The 18687-nt window shown below is 42.6% G+C and overlaps 1 protein-coding gene across 4 annotated transcripts in view; it reads right to left on the reverse strand.

Annotated features, from left to right (window-relative positions):
• LOC144931170 (inactive dipeptidyl peptidase 10-like) overlaps positions 1 to 18687 on the reverse strand; it is a 675556-nt gene that overhangs the window by 150036 nt on the left and 506833 nt on the right. For all 4 annotated transcript variants that reach the window (XM_078855035.1, XM_078855037.1, XM_078855038.1 and 1 more), the window contains exon 6: positions 3773 to 3825. In XM_078855035.1, the coding sequence (XP_078711161.1) occupies positions 3773 to 3825 (53 nt within the window). The remainder of the gene's footprint in view (positions 1 to 3772; positions 3826 to 18687) is intronic.

Consider the following 18687-nt stretch of genomic DNA (forward strand, 5'->3'; position numbering starts at 1 on the left):
CTCTCAAAATGTCTTCTATGAAAATGCTTATATTCACTCTTTTTCTATAAATAATTTTGCTTCTGTTTACAGTTTTTGATACATATGTAGTGTAATAGCGCCGACTGGTGGACAGCAGCGGTAACTGTGGTGGACAGATAGTATACACGCTGGTGAGGGTGTGCAGGGTGTGTGGGCAGAGGGGAGGAACTAGGTTAAGGGTCACGGAGGACTCCGTCTAGAGGCCCTTGGAACCTGCTAGAGGGTTTGAGAAGGGAGGCGCGGTCAGGGTGGAGCCAGGCTATGCTGGGAGCATAAAAGGAGCTGAGAGCAGTAGCTTGAACTGCCAGTTCTGGGAATGGACCCGTCTCGTCGTTGCTGTCGTCTCGTCGGCCCTAAATTGACCGGATGGCGCTCGACTCCTTAGCTGTGGAATGGTTGCTGTCATTGGCGCAGGAGTTGGGGGTCATCCTGACGATCACGGAGAATGATGAATTGACATCCTTGAAGGTGGCCTGGTCGATTCAGGCCAAAGAAAACTTGCAGAAATGGGCCAAGGTGGCAGCTTGGACGGGAGATGCTGAGGTGCAGGGGCCCACGTGCCGGGAAGTCAAGATGGTGGCTGCGGTGTACGGCTATGGGCTGTGCGGGAAGGGCCACTACAGAAGGCCGATGGCTTGGAGTTGGCGAGAAGGACAGCCCCTTCTGCCCTGGAGTCCCATGGCCACCTGCTTTAGGTGTGGTCGGCCAGGCCACATCGCAATTGAATTCCGGGGTGTTAATCCGACATCGATAGTGCCAGCGACAGCCTCCACCCTGTGCGCTTCTGCTCCTCAAGCCCCACAGGATCTGAAACTCTGATGCCGGAAAATAGTCTGAGGTCACCGTGTGCGAGGTATCGGAGGCTGGAGCCCGGTCAAGTGCTATTGAATCCAGGGAGGGGCTATGCCTTTTAGGTGGTTTTTTTTGTGTTCCTCAGAGCCCCAAGAAGTACAAGATCCTGCCCAAGGCGGGGGACCAGCGTCATGGACTCACGTGAGCATTGTCCGGTGAAGCAGACTCTCCCTTGTACTGTCTAATTGGGGAAAAATGGCATGTAAAGGGTAATGGGAGCTGAGAGGGGGTTGTGTGGTGCTGCGTGTTGTGTTGGTTGTCGTTGTTTTTGATGGGGTTATTTTTTGCCTGTGCCGTGCGCCGAGTGTCACGGCTGTTGTGTTTAAGGTTCGTGGGGGGCGCCGCAATTGTGTGGTGTGCCTGCGCGCATGCCGACTTGCTCGGGTGGAACAGCTGTTTTTTTTAAACAAGGGGGCTGATGTAGTGTAATAGCGCCGGCTGGTGGACAGCAGCGGCAACTGTGGTGGACAGATAGTTCACACGCCAACAAGGGTGTGCACGGTGTGTAGGCAGAGGGGAGGAACTAGGGTAAGGGTCACGGAGAACCCCGTCTGGAGGCCCTGGAACCTGCTAGCAGGTTCAAGAATGGAGGCAGGGTCAGGTTGGAGCCAGGCCATGCTGGGAGGACAAAAGGAGCCGAGAGCGGGAGCTTGCGGCTGCCATATCTGGGAATGGACTCATCTCATTGTTGCTGTCGTCTCATTGTCATCGTTGCGCTACGAAGGTTAGTAGTTGGCTATCTCAGTCAGCGCCGTCGGTGTTAGATGGCTAGTGTTGTTTACAGGCTAGGCTAAGCTACTGTGGAGAATGTGTGGACGAGACCGTGAAAATTGTGAATAAAGAAAGTGCGTCCGAGAAGCACATATAAAATGAAATGCCATGATTTCTCTTCTGAGCATAAAAAAGCATGGCATTCACAATATACAAGGCAGTGTAGTGAAAATACTAGAATAATGGTGTGTGAAATGTTGCATATGAACAGCATCAGATAATTAATTTGAAGCTTTGATTAGAAGTGCAATTTCTGTATATTCATATCATCAGATACCATGAAGAGATATACTAGTCCTTAGATCAATCTGTCTCAGTGCTCAAAGAGCACGGGGTGTGCTCATCTTCCCATTGGTGGCCTCGATGCAATGGAGGGAAATTCCACATTAATATTGCAGAGGAAACGTTTCTCTATACGCCAATCGACAGATGACATCCCATAATCGCAGTATTCAATTTATTGACAGGAGATGCATAACTGGCTACCTTGATGCCTGGCTATGAGTAGGGGTTGGAACATGATATTTTTCATAGCAGAATAAAAATTCACAGTGCCTCTATACCAAATGGAATGTGCAAAGCAGTAACGCAATGTACCATCCACTTTGGCAATGTCCGTGATTCCACAAAATGTGTTGAACGATGCAATTCCCAACTGTTAGTCACAATTGAGCACCTTTCTGTGCTCGGAGGATAATTTTCCAGAACATAAACATATTACATACAGTAATGACCATATCTTTGTCACTCCTTTATACGCCTCTATAAAAGCAGTCCTCTTGAGCTCTATTCGAGACTATTCATTGACACACTGGTACTTTCCAGTACTCTTCTGTGGCTACTTTTTCAGGGGAGCTGAGCTTAAATTCTCCGAACGTCTATATAGTCTGAGTGTAACGACTGCCACACTCGTAATTGATATGGCTATCTTCAGCCCCGATGGTTTCCACTAAGTTGAGTCTTGAACGATCAACTCTGATGGTTTCCACTTTGTCGATCTCGAACAGTTGTTCCCGATGTCGTCCACCTCTGGTCGTCGAATAGTCCCCGAGCAAGTGCTCCGACCGCGGGGCCTCGCTTCCCCTTATATACTCGCTCGGCCACGCCACTATCGGACACTGCCCCCTCCCTCCCCCCACTTAATTATAACACGTGTGCTTAAAGTGCCTTCCAGCCACCTGTTTTCAACCATCTCAACTCGACCTTCCTGAACCTTCTCTTGTACAGTCCCCTACATATGTACGTTTAACTGCGGAGAAAGGACAACAAACTAAGCACAAGTTTTAAAGAAATTAGTTTTCAATCTAGATTTAAAAGTGCATAGCTCCAGCGGCTTCCTCATATCAGAAGGTAGAGCGTTCCACACGGCCGCAGAAGCGCATCGAAAAGCACGCGATGCAGTGAGCATCTTTGTTTGATGGCTAGCCAAAAGCCGCTACGAGGATGACCAGAGTTCACGTGATGGTATATGTTCCTTGACGAGATCAGCAAGGTATTGTGGTTCATTTGTGGCAAGCACTTTATATGTAATGAGTGCGACCTTACTATGTATATACTTAAGTGTCTAATATAAACACGAGCAAGACATCGCGTAATTTTTTTTATTCAGTCAACCTTTCACCAGTACAGCATTATCTATCATGACACTGCCATATACGACTATTGATTCACCTCTCTTTGGTTCATAACCAGTTAAATAGTTTTTAGTTTATATCTGTGCATCAATTTGCATGCTGACCATGTTATAGATATGACTTTGGATCGCAGTATGTGCTCATTCTGTCAAATTTCACTGGTTGCAGAGCATCATCTGCTGTTGATACGGCATGATTAAGTCATGTGCGGTGAGGGCTGATCAGTGAAATCTTGGGCCCCAGGGCAACGTTGCAGTGAAGGTCCTTCTATATCATTCATACCAGTGTCAGAATCCGTGGTAAGACTTGCAGCCCTGCAGAAGTGTTTTGGGTTTCACCTAAAAAATTTGACTGACCAAAGTATGTCTTACAATATGAACATTCAGTGCTGGTATATGGGGCAGGAATACTTCCTACCCATGGGATCTTACACAGTTTGGGCCTTGAGTATACGTTCCAGCTACTTTAGAATAACAGTGGGTGTTGTGCTCTACCTGGTGTGGATGTTGTAGATGGAGTACGATGCCACGTAGGAATGCCGATAAACCTGTAACACACATGGAAACATGATCATTACTACAAATGAATGTTACACCTGAAGGAACTGACGAAATAACTTAATGTATAGCAGGCACTTCTCACGTCAGCTGAGAAACTGTCACTCCACCTTTACTTCATGTCACGATCAGTGATTGCAGATTCATCTTCTGTCCGTAGTTAATTTATAATATTTAAAAGATGCTGTAAAGAAGCTAAGCTATTTGTTGTATGTTCCAACGATTTCTAACCTTCTATAACGTTGCAGTATGTTCGAAGTTGCAATATTATTGTTGCCATTTTCTCAAGTGGTGGCGCTAACATTACCCTTGGGCTGGACTGTATATAGTCAAAAGACAACATTTATTCGTGATGAAAAGCTAATTGCCTCCATTGAAGTTCGTACAACATTGATGAGCCAGGCATCAAATTACAATCCTTACACTGTGGAAATTTACACGATCACTGCTCTTAGAAAAGTTGCAAACTCGTTCCCCCAAGACGAGCCACAAGTTTGTTAAACCCACTCCGCATGGACATCTCATCCATACTTTGCACAAGTTGAAATAACTTGTATGCCAATTACTTTTCCATAAAACGTCTAAACCAAGCAGTTTACTTTCCTCCTATATTTATGTCTCTGTTTCCATCAATATGTAATTGCACGGAATACTTGACGCAGCAGAATGACGGACCAGTCTCTATCGCCACGAACGAACGTTACGTTTCCGAAACGCAACTTTAATGCGCACGCAGTGCGCATTAAAATACACATTTTATTTGAAGCCTTCACATGTTTTTAATTATATATGTACAGGTGTTATGTATGCAATCTATGCTCCATATACATTATTCCAGATGTTACACAAGCTAAAAGTCTCGGGACACACAAGCAAGTAACCCATTGCAGGATACAGTTAATGACAAAGATACATTAATCTACTGATTGACTTGAAATTGCACTGGCAGGGGGTGCATAATGTTTATACTCTAACAATTTAAGTTAGTTACCTCCATGTATTCTCTTAAAGACATTTTATTTAAACAGAAATCTATTCTAAATGTAAGGTCAACAAACGATTTTCATAGTTAACTGTGTTCAAGACAGGCATGCACACATTTTATAACAGTAATATGAATAAATATTGACTTAAAGGTTTCGTGACTGCAGGAATCCATATTCTATGGGTCTATCGGTAAAGCCACAGAGATAGAAAAATAATCAAAATATCACGACGTTTCGATCGCAACACAAGCAATCATCTTCAGGTGAAAAAATACAGCTCGTGATATTTTTAATTGTTTTCAATCTATGTGGCTTTATCGAAAGACCTATAGAATCATATGAATATTTTTTTGTTCCATAAATGGTAAATGTTCTCGCCAAAGAACACAACAGCAGTTCGGATTAACCTTTTAAAATGGTAAACTAAAGCTTCATAGGTACGTACCATAATCACATTTTGCACCAGAGACAACTTTTGAGCGAAGTTAACGGCTTTTGTTCTGTTGCCACTCTAAGACAAAGGCTCCAAGTCACGTGATTGTTTGACTTAGATTTGTCTTCAAGAAAATGAGGATATTTGCAATTAATCCTAAGTCGACGCATTAGCGGCCGTGTCATCACAACGAGCTGAGAGGAAAATGTAAACGTTTGTCTTTCATTACGCCAATTTGAGAAAGTAATGCAAACGCCAGTTCAGCCAGCGCTCTCTTCATTGGCCCCAAGTAACCTCTCACAACCTTCATAAACTGCATCTACTGCTCAATGAACACCCTGGTAAATAAGAGTTTAGATAACGCCTCAGTACAAAAATTACGCAGGAGGTGCTTTAGGACTTAGAAAATAGATACATCCACCCCTTCAATCAATGGTAGGTAATAGGGATGAGTGTCAGATAAAATTGTATAGGATTTTAAAGGACAATTTTGGATCTTTTTCAGATTTCATGAAATACTAATTTCAATATCTTCATGCTAACAATAGTGACATCACCTGATGCAACCTGACTCCACGTTTGGTGGGAAAAAGAATGAAAATGAAACCATACGAGTGATATAACTGGTTTTCAGATGAATCTGAAAAAAAATATTTATCTCGTCTGAAAATATCTTGTATATAAGCCTGGTTTTTGTTTTTCGGATTAATCTAAATATTGGAAACACATGCTTCCTAGGTAGATTGGGTATTGATCTGTTGGCATTGTTCCTGGTGTATAATAATTACCCAAAGGAAGTGCAGTGTTGGATAAAAAAGTGGAGAATTCTGTGCAGCGGTTAGTTTGGGCATGACGCTTCCAAACAACGGGACTGCAGGTGCCCCCTTTATTTTGCTCAGGAATGAATAAAGGGAGGGACCTACAGGAGCAATCGCTCACCAATTTTAGTTCCATTCAGGGTAAACCAGGTGGAGAATGTGCTTCCTGCTCCCCGTGAGCCGAAGTCCCTGAATAAACACAGCGGTGACTCAGCTGGGGATGCACGGGACACGGAAAGTGGCAGTGCTTCGAGCTTGATAGGTCATGCTGCCTGGAAGGAGTGCATATGTTCTCATTACACAGGAAGCCCTCGCTGGGGGGAATGTCCTCTCTTGGAAAATTCTTAATTAACCCTTGAGTATATTCCACCTCCAGCAAAACCTTTTTCTCCAATCATGCACAAACACGCATTCACATTTGCAGATTTGTATCTACTTTTGCAAATGGATCGCAAATTTAAATGTTAAATTCGTCAAATGAATAATTATCCAATGCAATGGGTAAACATGTATTGCTAGACTCTCCAGCGATATCATTACAAGCTAAGCCTCACTTGTACGGCATGCGAGTTGTGTCCACTTCACTCAGTTAATTCAAGTTATCAAGTGCAGTGAGCTGATGTTCTCAACTCATTCCCCAAATATCAATTAATGCATAAAAAACAACAATGGTAACATTTGGATTTGCACATAATTCGATCTCACCCAACCATGCGGGCTAATTCAAAAGTTACCCAAAGAATTAAGGATGCAGTTGATATTCATTTTCTCGGGAACAATTTAGAGATTGTAATTTGGTAGAGTACCAGTAATTTATTGCTGTTCAGTCAATAGAGTATCTCTTTATCAAAAGTCAATCGTGGGTTTCCTATAGATAAGACTAGTTCCCACCACAGTAATGTGGAATTTCCAACATAGGATAGGATAGCTCTGGATAGCCCCTAAAGATGAGAATCACTCAACACTCAATCCAGTATGGAGACACACTTTGCCGTTTTAAAAATTAGATCCCAAATGGATCTCAGATGTCACTTCAAGATTATCCTCCAGGCTAACGTGTGTTCAGCTGCTGCATGGCATCATGGGAAATGGTCGTTCTCTTTACCTAAATATCAATAGCACATTTGATAGTAATTGGTGAATAAAATGCACAAAACATCCATAATAAAAAATGTTAATTGTATAGTCTATTGTTCAATCATGTGAAGTATTTAGTTATCATACATTTGACATGTTGACATTGATGTCAGTGTTTTAAATATCTATTAAAAATACCGCATCTTGTTACTGAAAAAAATCCCCGTATCCAATTCCATTGACATCCCCCACATTTTTAGTGTTTGACTTAACCTCTAATCTGAGCGAAATGCTGAAGCACATTTCTTACTGGGCCATAAACCCTGCGCAGTGTGGCATTAACTGGAGGCCAATAGATTTTAAGGCAACATTGCAGCATCCCCCATTAGAAAAATCGGTGCTTCATATCGACAGTGTGAGAATTTCTAAAAAGGTCAGCTGTTGGAATGAACCTCCATCTCTTGTATTTCTCCTGGTCCACGATGTGCATGGTCCACAATCTCACGTACATTTAAATGTCATGAAGTCAATGGAGCAAAAAAAAATGCACATCAAACACAGGACGGCTGCTTGCGTTGTGGCCGAACCGTCATGAGAATTATTTTATTATGTTTTATTTTTATTATTTTATTATTTCCCTTGTACGTGACTTTACCGAAAGAACCAAGAAGATAAACACACCCGTCGGATGCAATAAAAGGGTAATGTTTTCAATGGAGTAAACACAAGCAGGTAGAACTTAATATAACAAAGACAGTCTCAAGGCTTTACAATGGTCGAAGTGAAGGAGATGCTGTTTTCACACAGGAGAATTCAGATAATCATTTACATATAGGTACGATTTAAATAATACAGAAAATAAGTATCGGTATTGTATTTTTTGTAGGTTTATTAATGGATTTCCAAAATCACATACAAAACTACATATATAAAATTAAAAAAAATGTTCGCAGCTTTGATAAACCACAGTAGAAGAACTCATACAGCTGTGAAAAATAACTGACTGCCAACTCTTTGTTTATAAATGGATGTACAAAGCGACAAGGTGGAACATGTGTCCAGGTGGCAGACCTGGCATATTTTACTAGCAGACAAATTAATAAATGACCTACCACTAAATCACCACAAGTGCACTCAATTCGATTCATTAATAGATTAGTGACCACCAGGGCTTACCAGGTGTACCAGGCGTGTGCCTGCGAGGTGTGGTCACGAAATGGCAGTGCTGAGTGTCACCCCCTCATATTCATGGGTTTTATCCGGGTACTTTAGTTTCTATCCACATGAAGACGCTCATTAATGAATGTGATTGGTTAAACATGAAATCATAGGGCCCTCTAGGGAGTCTGTGAGACTTTCCTAATTGGAATCATTCCGATTATTCATCCAATATCTATCATTGTTACATTTGGCAGGCCCTTAAACGTGTCATTAGACTGTTTAGTATATCAGACATACAGATGTTTTTCACCTTTATATGTCAAGTCAACTAAATTACACAGTCCTGTTTAGTCAGTTACCTAGCTAGTTTGCAGGGGAGATCTGTGGTGCATCAGCACAGAACAAGAATGACATCAGCGTGATCCATATGGAGGAACAGGCAACATCTGAACAGAACGTGTCAGAGGTGCAGCCAGAAAAAAAACAAAAATGTACAATGTTAACAAAATAAACGGGCATATTGATCCAAAAACCAAGGATGATGTAATTAATGGTTGGAGAGGATATTGGAGAAATGTGCTCATCGGCAAGCCACCTACTGTGCATTGCCACAAATATTCTGAAGATATACGGATCTTTTTAACCATTTCCCGTTTCGATGACTTGTGTGTATGTCATAATTTTTCTTCTGATTCCGTTCTGATGACATAAGTAAAATAACATGCAGGAGGGCGTGTGGGACAGTTTGGCGCCAGCTATCATAGAGTGTGGTCGTGTGGCTACAGTTCTCTGCGGTAAGTACAATGTCTTTAAAAACAGCGGCGCTATGTCTATCTAAATAAAATTTACGCTAACCGCTTGCACGTCCTGAGATTCAGCTGTGAACGGGACCCACCCTGCAACTTACAGACATCTCGGAACGGGAAAGAGTTAAAAGTTCACCAGTGACCCATACCCAAAAATGACTCATGTACAGGCAATGCTTCTGAATGAAAGGCATTGGCATTTCTTGAATTCTGTCAGCTGAATAATTGAATCAGCATTTGTTTGTGCGTAACATAGTGCTTATTTATTTAGTTAGGTTTGCTATCGGTTTACTTAAAGCAGCATGAACAACATTTCTCAATGTATCCTATCTGGGTCTGGTGATGTGATGTCAAAGTGTTCGACTGATATTCGGAAGGTCATGCAGTGAAAATCCTGGTCAGCCCATCATCCCTTTGGGGACAGTAAATATCTACGACTTGACGAGAAGTAAATAGTGTATGTCCTCTTAAGGAACTTGCCTGTGCCATACGAGTGTGGATTTCCATCACTTATTAGGACCATAAGTGGATATGATCAGCACCCAATGTACATTTTCCCATGAAGACACTTTCACACCTATCTTGTATGGTGATTTATGAACGAGATGTTATATATCACGCATTGTAATAATTATCAACATAACATAAGTCAGAATTATGGTGGTGATGAAGATGGTGTATGCCGACAAATATTAATAGATGTACTTAACATTGTTCATATATGATGTGTAATATATACACACATGTAAAACATTTTTTACGAATGTTAATGCACGCACCTTATACAAACTATCTGGAGCTGATCACAAAAGGCATATCCGATTACAGAGACATCCTGGTTCGCATGGGGGTGGTTGGTGCAATTCCACATATCATTCGCTGCAGCATATTATTATTGCAGGAGAGCTCACAGGCCCTCAAACCACCGAGCATCACAGGCAGGGAAAAAAGATAGTTGGGAGGTAGCACATGGGTCTGAGTGACCTGCTGCGCACTGCCCGTGGCTTTGTGCGCTATAGGGAGCAGTGGGATGAATGCGCCTGTCAAACGGTTCACGGCTGCATACACTGGTTTCCATTAATACCGCGGCAGCAGTGAGACCTCTGAATGATGGAGCGCGTCCACGCTTCTCTCTGTGAGAATGTACATGTACAGGCACCCATGTGTTTGCGCATCGCAAAGTGAAGAACGCTTTCACAATGCTCTACGCAGCGACATTAATATAACAACGTGGAATCTGCAAGCTATATTATTAACTCAGTGTATAATATTACACGCGATGACAACGTTAAAATGCTCGGGGTTGAATGTAAACCATTTAAGTTACCCATATTCAGAGTTTCCTGGTGTTGTGGTTAAAGTGCTTGACTTGTGCGTTTATATTCTGATAAGAGTCAACTCAGCCTATAATATCTCTGGAATTGATAAAAGCGAGTACCACTTTGTGATAAGTCAACAGTAGTTCTCTTAAGATGAACATGGAAAACATGTATTCATTCATAATGTATCGTTAATAATTAGTCTTGAATTAACTGACATTAATTTATTAATTGCTAGATAACAATTATTATTAAATTAAAAATACCCCAAAAAAATTAAGGGGTGTTTCCAGTTTCAAAGGAGTGTCGTTTAGTGTCTGAAAAAGTATATCAAATTTAAAACAATTACACTTTTTAGAAATACCTTCATATGGAGGCAGTTTTTAAATATGCACTTTGGCTTGAGGATCAAATTTGTATTCATAACAAGGTTTCAGTCGCTTAAGTAGGTTAAAATATATTAATTAGCTTTCATTAAAATTCTTCAAAACACGTAATGGCCCTGCACCTTTGTCATCATTGTCATGTATCATTGGATTCCATATAACCTAGGGCATCGCTATTAGTGATGCAATTAGTGAAATGCATGCCCATACAACTCACGAATGCAAAATAAAAATTTGGTAAAGTTGTTCAGGACTTTTCACCACAACATTTCTGAAATGTACAACCAAGTAATAGCTTGAATCCTGATAACTGTCATACAATGTTGTAAACGGTGCAAATTAGAGCAATTGTTTTAATATTTTTGCCAACGGTATTTTTTTTCCCCATGTAATATGTATTTTAAGATTTTACAGTTTTATTGTTTTCCACAATACCTCGTAAAAAGCCTGGCAATGTGGAGCACAACAAGTTATCACAAAAAGGTCATGCATGGTGCAATAAAATAATACTAAAACCAATGTCCTGTTACATTTAAATGCCACAGAAAAGGGAATACTGCAGAGAGTGTGTGTGTATGTGGGGAGCGGTGGCGCAGCGGTTAGCGTGTTGCACTATGAACCTGGTGATCCGAGTTCGATTCCCGCTCATAGCCAACACTGGTCCTGCCCCCCCCCTCCCCCGGGTCGACTCAGCCTCAAATGAGTATCTGGTGCGGTGTATAAATATTGTTACTCGGGAGACAAAGGCAGCCGGGCATGGTGCTGGCCACCAACTCCCTCATGTGCCGTGACGGCCTTCATAGGTGCTCTGGTGTGTGCGAATGTACAGTGGCGCATGTGATGTTCATCATAAAGTAATCTTCGCTCTGCATGTTAATAAAACCAGGGCCCATAGTGGATGTCACAATAACAACATACAAGGAACGCATTGTAATCATTTAATGTATTTACTTTAAACTGTCGGTTTAATCTTGACTTAAAGCTTTCGTGACTGCAGGAATTCATATTATTGGGTCTTTCGGTAAAGTCAAGTAGATAGGATCAAAGAAAATAACAAAAATAACAAAAATAACAAAAATAACAAAAAAACTAAGACGTTTCGATCACAACACAAGCAATTGTTACCAGGAGAAATAAAACCGTTGAAAACTAGCGGGAAAGCTGATGAGGCAGGCTGTTTTAAATGTTTGAAATGGGTGTAGCCCAAGGGTCATTAACGAAGTGGGCAGGGCTAGTGATGTTAAAGTGAGAAATTTGCATGTAAATGGAAGATCGGAGAGCTACCTCCATGACGACGAAGCTGCGAAGGTGGCCATTGTATTGTGAGAGATTAAGATGTCAATGTAAGATCGCAGAGCCACCGCCACATCGAGGACACGGGCGATGATGACTGTGTTAGTGTAAGACCTTTAACCTGTTAATGTAAAGAACAAAGAGCGGGGAAGCTGCTGAGGCAGGCTGTTTTAAAGGTTTGAGATGGGTGTAGCCCAAGGGTCATAAGTGAAGTGGGCGGGGCTAGTGATGTTAAAGTGAGAAATTTGCATGTAAATGTAAGATGGGAGATCTACCTCCACGACAACAGAGGTGCGGAGGTGGCCAGAGATAAGCATGTCCATGTAAGATCATAGAGCCACCGCCACATCGAGGACACGAGCGACGGTGGCTGTGTTAGTGTGAGACCTTTAACCTGTTAATGTATTACCAGAGAGTCGAAAATAACTACTAACATCGGAAGGTAGGATGGAAACATCACAGCCAGTTGACTTAAACTGGTTAATAACATCCTTCCAATGATTGCTCAGTTTGTACCCATCTTCTCGGTTGAAATTGTCTGTGTCTATACATATGGATGGCTTCATGAACAAATTTTTGTTGATAGCCAGTGGGCTATGAACACCGAATTAATTAAAACAATGATCAGCCATGGCCGAGGTATTGGTCCTACCGTGTTTCAGATCTGCCTTATGTTCACGAACACGGTCCAAGACATGTCGCTTAGTTTCCCCAATGTAACTACTGCCGCAGACACAGCTTAGTTTGTAGATGCCGGGGTATTGCATGTTAAGGATCACATCCTTCACAGATGGGATCAGATCATGAATTTTACGTACCGTGTTAAAAAAATATGAATTCCTGCAGTCACGAAAGCTTTAAATCAATATTTAACCACCTCTATGGGGAGGGTTTCCACACAACTATTAGATCTTTTAACAAACTTCGAGACAAGAAGGCTCATCTGATCGAGTCACTCCCTTTTCTGAAGAGATGCTGCGACACTAAGGTAATAACGATCGTCTTTACACTGACATCTGCTGCTGTCACATCTCCCAATGCTAAACGGATCTTGATCAGGGCTCGCCTAGCCCTGATCTCAGAGGGAATAAGATTGCTCCGATTTGAACTAGACAATTTAGACAAGACTCTCCTGAAATCCCACTTAACATTAATGGAAAACATGTCTACATCTGATTGGGAACGTGTAGATAACATGACAACCTCTTTAGCCGCCTCAATGTCAGCTAAAATTCCAAGTTCAACCTCTTTTCCAAGAAGAAGCCAGATCCACACATCAAAAAGTTATACATTTGTAGTGGCATCGTGGGATGCCACTGCTTGCCACGTTAGGCCGGCCCGTGTGTGGAGCATGGGCCATGCTTCTCACACCACCTGCAGCCTGGCAGCTGTGCAACGTGCATTCCATTTGCAGTGTCAGCCCTTGGCGACAAGGGGGCGAGAGCGCCGGGAGCGGCGCAGGGGTGACAGGGGGCCATGGCACTCCGGATGAACCCGGAGGGCTAGTGGCCGGATGTGCCGGGGGTGGGGCCCCCAAAGACGGGGGCTGGGGGACCCCTGGACCGGTTCCAGGGGCCTCTGGAAGGGTTGAGAAGGGAGGCCTGCCAAGGGGCAGAGGAAGCCCCGGGACTGGAAATATAAGCTGGACCCCTGAACGGGTCCGGCGGTTGTTGCTGATCTGAAGTCATGAAGACGTCCTCCTAAAGAAGACGCCCCGGTGTCAAGACCAGGACTCGGGTCGGAGTCTGGCTTTACGGCTCCCTTCTCCCAGTCGCATTAGGGCTAATTAGCCCGGAGGGACCATCTTCCCAGTTACCTAGTGAAAGGGGCAGCCACCCCTTGTGCTAGCAGTTGTTGTTATAATAAAACGTGTGTCTCCAAGAAGTCTCGCTCTTCCTTTGTACCCACTACACATTGACAAGATTGTTATCAATCAGAGTAACATTCCAATTTCAGACAGCCTAAAATCGGTTCTAGCCCAAGGGTTGAATTTCGCAGTCACCCCTAAACACATCCCAGTTGATGATATCATTGGCCAGGTCGATATAGCCCTTAAGGGTTTGGGACACATTACTGCAGACGTGGCAAGATCGGAAATCGCTGCAATCCTCAAAAACGCTAAGACACCTATTAGCAACATCAGTAAAGATGAGCGCTTTGAGCTTTCTCAATTAAAAAAGAGAGATGACATTTTCATCCTCTCAGCTGACACGGGCAATGCCACAGTTATCATGGACAAAACCACATACAATAACAAAATTCAGGACCTACTTAATGATGGTAGCTATACCAAAATTAAAAAAGATCCCACCAACCGCCTCGTTACGAAAACCAAAAATATCATCACTGATTCGACATCTTTAATCGAACCAACCCAGCGGTTTTCCTTAAAACCCTCTTCTGCTAGATCACCCAGATTGTATGGCTTACCAAAAATCCATAAAGGTACACCCCTTTGCCCCATCGTCTCCACCATTGACTCACCCACCTACAAACTGGCCCAATTTCTGTCACCATTCACTGGTAAGACCACCTCAGCTGTACTCAACTCTGCTCACTTGGTATCGTTAATTAAGGACATCTCACTATCTCCAGGTGATTTGTTCATTAGTTTCGATATGGTCTCTTTGTTTACCAAAGTTCCTGTGCTTGGCACCATTGTAATCATTGAGGATTTGGTCCAACAAGGACTGAATGCTGATGTACCGGCCCTGGTGAAACACTGCCTCACCAACACTTACTGTAATCACCTGGAATTGAACATTCTACAAACAAGTTGAAGGTACCCCAATGGGTTTTCCCTTATCTCCAGTTGTAGCCAATGTTTTCATGAATACATTTGAGACAAATGCCATACAGGCATCCACTCTACGTCCGTCCTTGTAGAAGATGTACGTAGATGACACGTTCGTCATCTGGCCACATGGCCGACCAGCTCTGAACCAATTCCTCAACCACATCAATTCCATACACCCAGCCATCAAATTCACCATGGAGGTGGAAAAGAATGGCAAGTTACCATTGCCGGATGTTTTAATTGAAAAGAAACCAGATGGCTCAATGGAACACTCTGTCTACAGGAAAGCCATCCATATGGATGCCTACGTAAAACCTGACTCTCACCACCATCCATCCCAGAAGAATTCCTTCATCAAAACTCTACACCATAGAGCTCGATGTATTTCTGATTGTCATCACCTAGCCAGTGAACTGGAACACGTACACCAAGCTCTCAAGATTAATGGATATTCAGACCACACAATCCGTAAAGCTATCACCCCAACCGTTGGGAAAGAACCATCTGAGGACCCAATCAAAACCATCACCTTGACATACATGGCAGGGGTCACTAAAAATAATTCCAAAATCATGAGCAAACACAAGATCCAGGTTCGATTTAACACAGTACATGAAATTCGTGATCTGATCCCATCTGTGAAGGATGTGATCCCTGACATGCAATACCCCGGCGTCTACAAATTAAGCTGTGTCTGCGGCAGTAGTTACATTTGGGAAACTAAGCGACATGTCTCGGACCGTGTTCGTGAACATAAGGCAGATCTGAAACACGGTAGGACCAATACCTCGGCCTTGGCTGATCATTGTTTTAATGCAGTGGCCTCACACGAAATTTATTTCTCTAAAACGAAGGTACTTTGCAAGCCCCCTGGCTATCAACAATGATTCGTTCATGAAGCCATCCATATATATAGACACAGACACAATTTCCACCGAGAAGATGGTTGCAAACTAAGCAATCATTGGAAGGATGTTATTAACCAGTTTAAGTCATAACTGTCTGTAATGTTTCCATCCTACCTTCCGATGTAAGTAGTTAGTTTCGACTCTCTGATTTTACATTAACAGGTTAAATGTCTCACACTAATACAGCCACCGTCGCTCGTGTCCTCGATGTGGCTGTGGCTCTACGATCTTATATTGACATGCTTATCTCTCACAATACAATGGCGACCTCCACACCTTCGTCGTCGTGGAGGTAGCTCTCCGATCTTACATTTACATGCAAATTTCTCACTTTAACATCACTAGCCCCGCCAACTTAGTTTATGACCTTTGGGCTACACCCATTTCAAACCTTTAAAACAGCCTGCCTCAGCAGCTTCCCCACTCTTTTTCTTTCCATTAACAGGTTAAAGGTCTCACAATAACACAGCCACCATTGCCCGTGTCCTCGATGTGGCGGTGGCTCTGCGATCTTATCTTGACATGCTAGTCTCTCACAATACAATGGCCACCTCCGCAGCTTCGTCGTCGTGGAGGTAGCTCTCCTATCTTACATTTACATGCAAATTTCTCACTTTAACATCACTAGCCCCGCCCACTTCGCTTATGACCCTTGGGCTACACCCATCTCAAACCTTTAAAACAGCCTGCCTCAGCAGCCTTCCCACTATTTTTTCTTCTGATGATGATTGCTTGTGTTGCGATCGAAACGTCCTAGTTTTTTTTGTTATTTTTGTTATTTTCTTTGATTCTATCTACGTGACTTTACCGAAAGACCCAAGAATATGTCGGTTTAAATTTATTTATAAATATTATGGAATATTATTTTAAAGGCTATGAGAATTGGGGCAAAACCTTTAAAAATACTTCAAAACATTTCTCTAGAAAACAAATGTTGAAGATGAGTGACAATTGGAAATAACACTCCACAATACTATCTCTAAATACTGATATTTTTTTTACACTTCCCCGAGTTTCTTGCTTTGACTGATATTAAAGTATTATTAAGCATAACAGGAAAACAGAGGGTATAGATAGAGGCCACAAATAGAGAACACTCAAATTCTCTATAAATTATTTGGAACCCAGCTTTATTCATTCCCTCATAAATGCGATCATGGTATCTTCAGACATGTTATGACTGAATTTGGAGCTTTCGTGACTGCAGGAATTATTCTTTGGTTCTTTCGGTAAAGTCACGTATAAAGATAAAATAATAAATTAAATACTAGCATACAACGTTTCGATTGCAACACAAGCAATCATCATCAGGTATAACTTAAATAGAAACACAAATCTAGTATATTTAGAAATGTAATGTAATACAACAGAGAGTCGGATAACATAACAGTCAACACCCTATCTGGTTGATTACGTTCTTCCTGAGAATGCTAATTTTGAGAGAGAGATTAAACACAGAACCAGAAACATAGACAGACATATAAGCAGACAGATATCACAGAGATACATAGATAGGGTGTTGACTGTTATGTTATCCGACTCTCTGTTGTATCTTCTTATATATAAAAGTCTCTGCGCGCTCGAGCTTGCGGGGGATTTGGCTCTCGGACGGTGACTTTCACGTAGAAAAAAATTTGCCGGGCGGCACGCTCTAAGCCCCGCGGTGAGAATAGGCTATTCCGTTTTCCCATCCGTAAACGTTAAAGTACTTTAATTAACAAATTTGTGCCGTTTCTATTATTAATTATTTACTTATTGCACGCAGTCGACCGTACCAAGTGACGCCAATTGCGTGGGGGGGGGGCGGACCCTACCAAGTACTGCGCGTTCGCTCCAGCTCACAGGGACATTTTATTTCACGCGTTTAACATGGAATAAATATACACATCACGCTGCCGGTTTCTCTTCACAGTGTGATGTTCCCTTCCCCCCCCACCACCCCAATGCGTGCAGTTACTGCTATTAAGCCCTTACATATTAATTTAATATTATGACAACGCTTACATGGTATTATTCTGCCTCGGGCGGGGGGATGGTTGGGGGGGGTAGCGGCCCAGCCAGCAGCCTGGCAATGTCTCACCTCCTCCGGCTTGCCAATCTAGCCGAGGCCGCGGGCTCTGCACGGGACGAGGCGTCACCACGCCAATGTAAAGTACAATTTAATTGCATCTTTCGCTAAGAACTGAGGTTTATTGTTCACTATTATTAAACAAATACGTTTACAAATATTACAATGACAATGTTTGTGTGCACATAACAACTCTGCTTCGTTTACTATTATGAAACTAATAAGTTGCCTAATATTACAATTATAATGTTCGTGTGCAGAAACTACATGTGTGTCCCTAAAGTCGATGTCTGTGTGTGTGAGTCCATATGTGTTTGTGTGCGTGTAAGTCGATGGGTTTCTACGTGTGTGGGTCCATGTCTGTGTGTTAGTCCATGTGTGTGTCTGTCTTTATCAAACGGACAACGCCCCATGTGTGTGTGTACGTACAAGTGCGTGTGTGTCAGTCCATTTGTGTGTGTATCAGTCGCTGTGTGTGTGTTAGTCCACATGTGTGTGTAAGTCCATACATGTGTGTGTGTCACTCGATGTGTGTATGTAAGGCAATGCGTGTGTGTGAGTCTATGTGCCTGTTAATCCATGTGTATCTAAAGTACATGTCTGTGTGTCACAGTCCATATGTGTATGTGTGTGTAGGGTAATGTGTGGGTCAGTCTATGTATGTGTGTAAGTCCATGTGTGTGTGTCTTAGTCGATGTGTGTGTGTAAGTACATGTGTGTTTACGTCAATGTGTGTGAGTCCACGTATGTCTGTGTGTGAGTCGATGTATGTGTGAGTCGCTGTATGTGTGTACGTCGAT

Source organism: Lampetra fluviatilis, chromosome 1 (genome assembly GCF_964198595.1).
Source record: "Lampetra fluviatilis chromosome 1, kcLamFluv1.1, whole genome shotgun sequence".
Lineage (NCBI taxonomy): Eukaryota > Metazoa > Chordata > Hyperoartia > Petromyzontiformes > Petromyzontidae > Lampetra > Lampetra fluviatilis.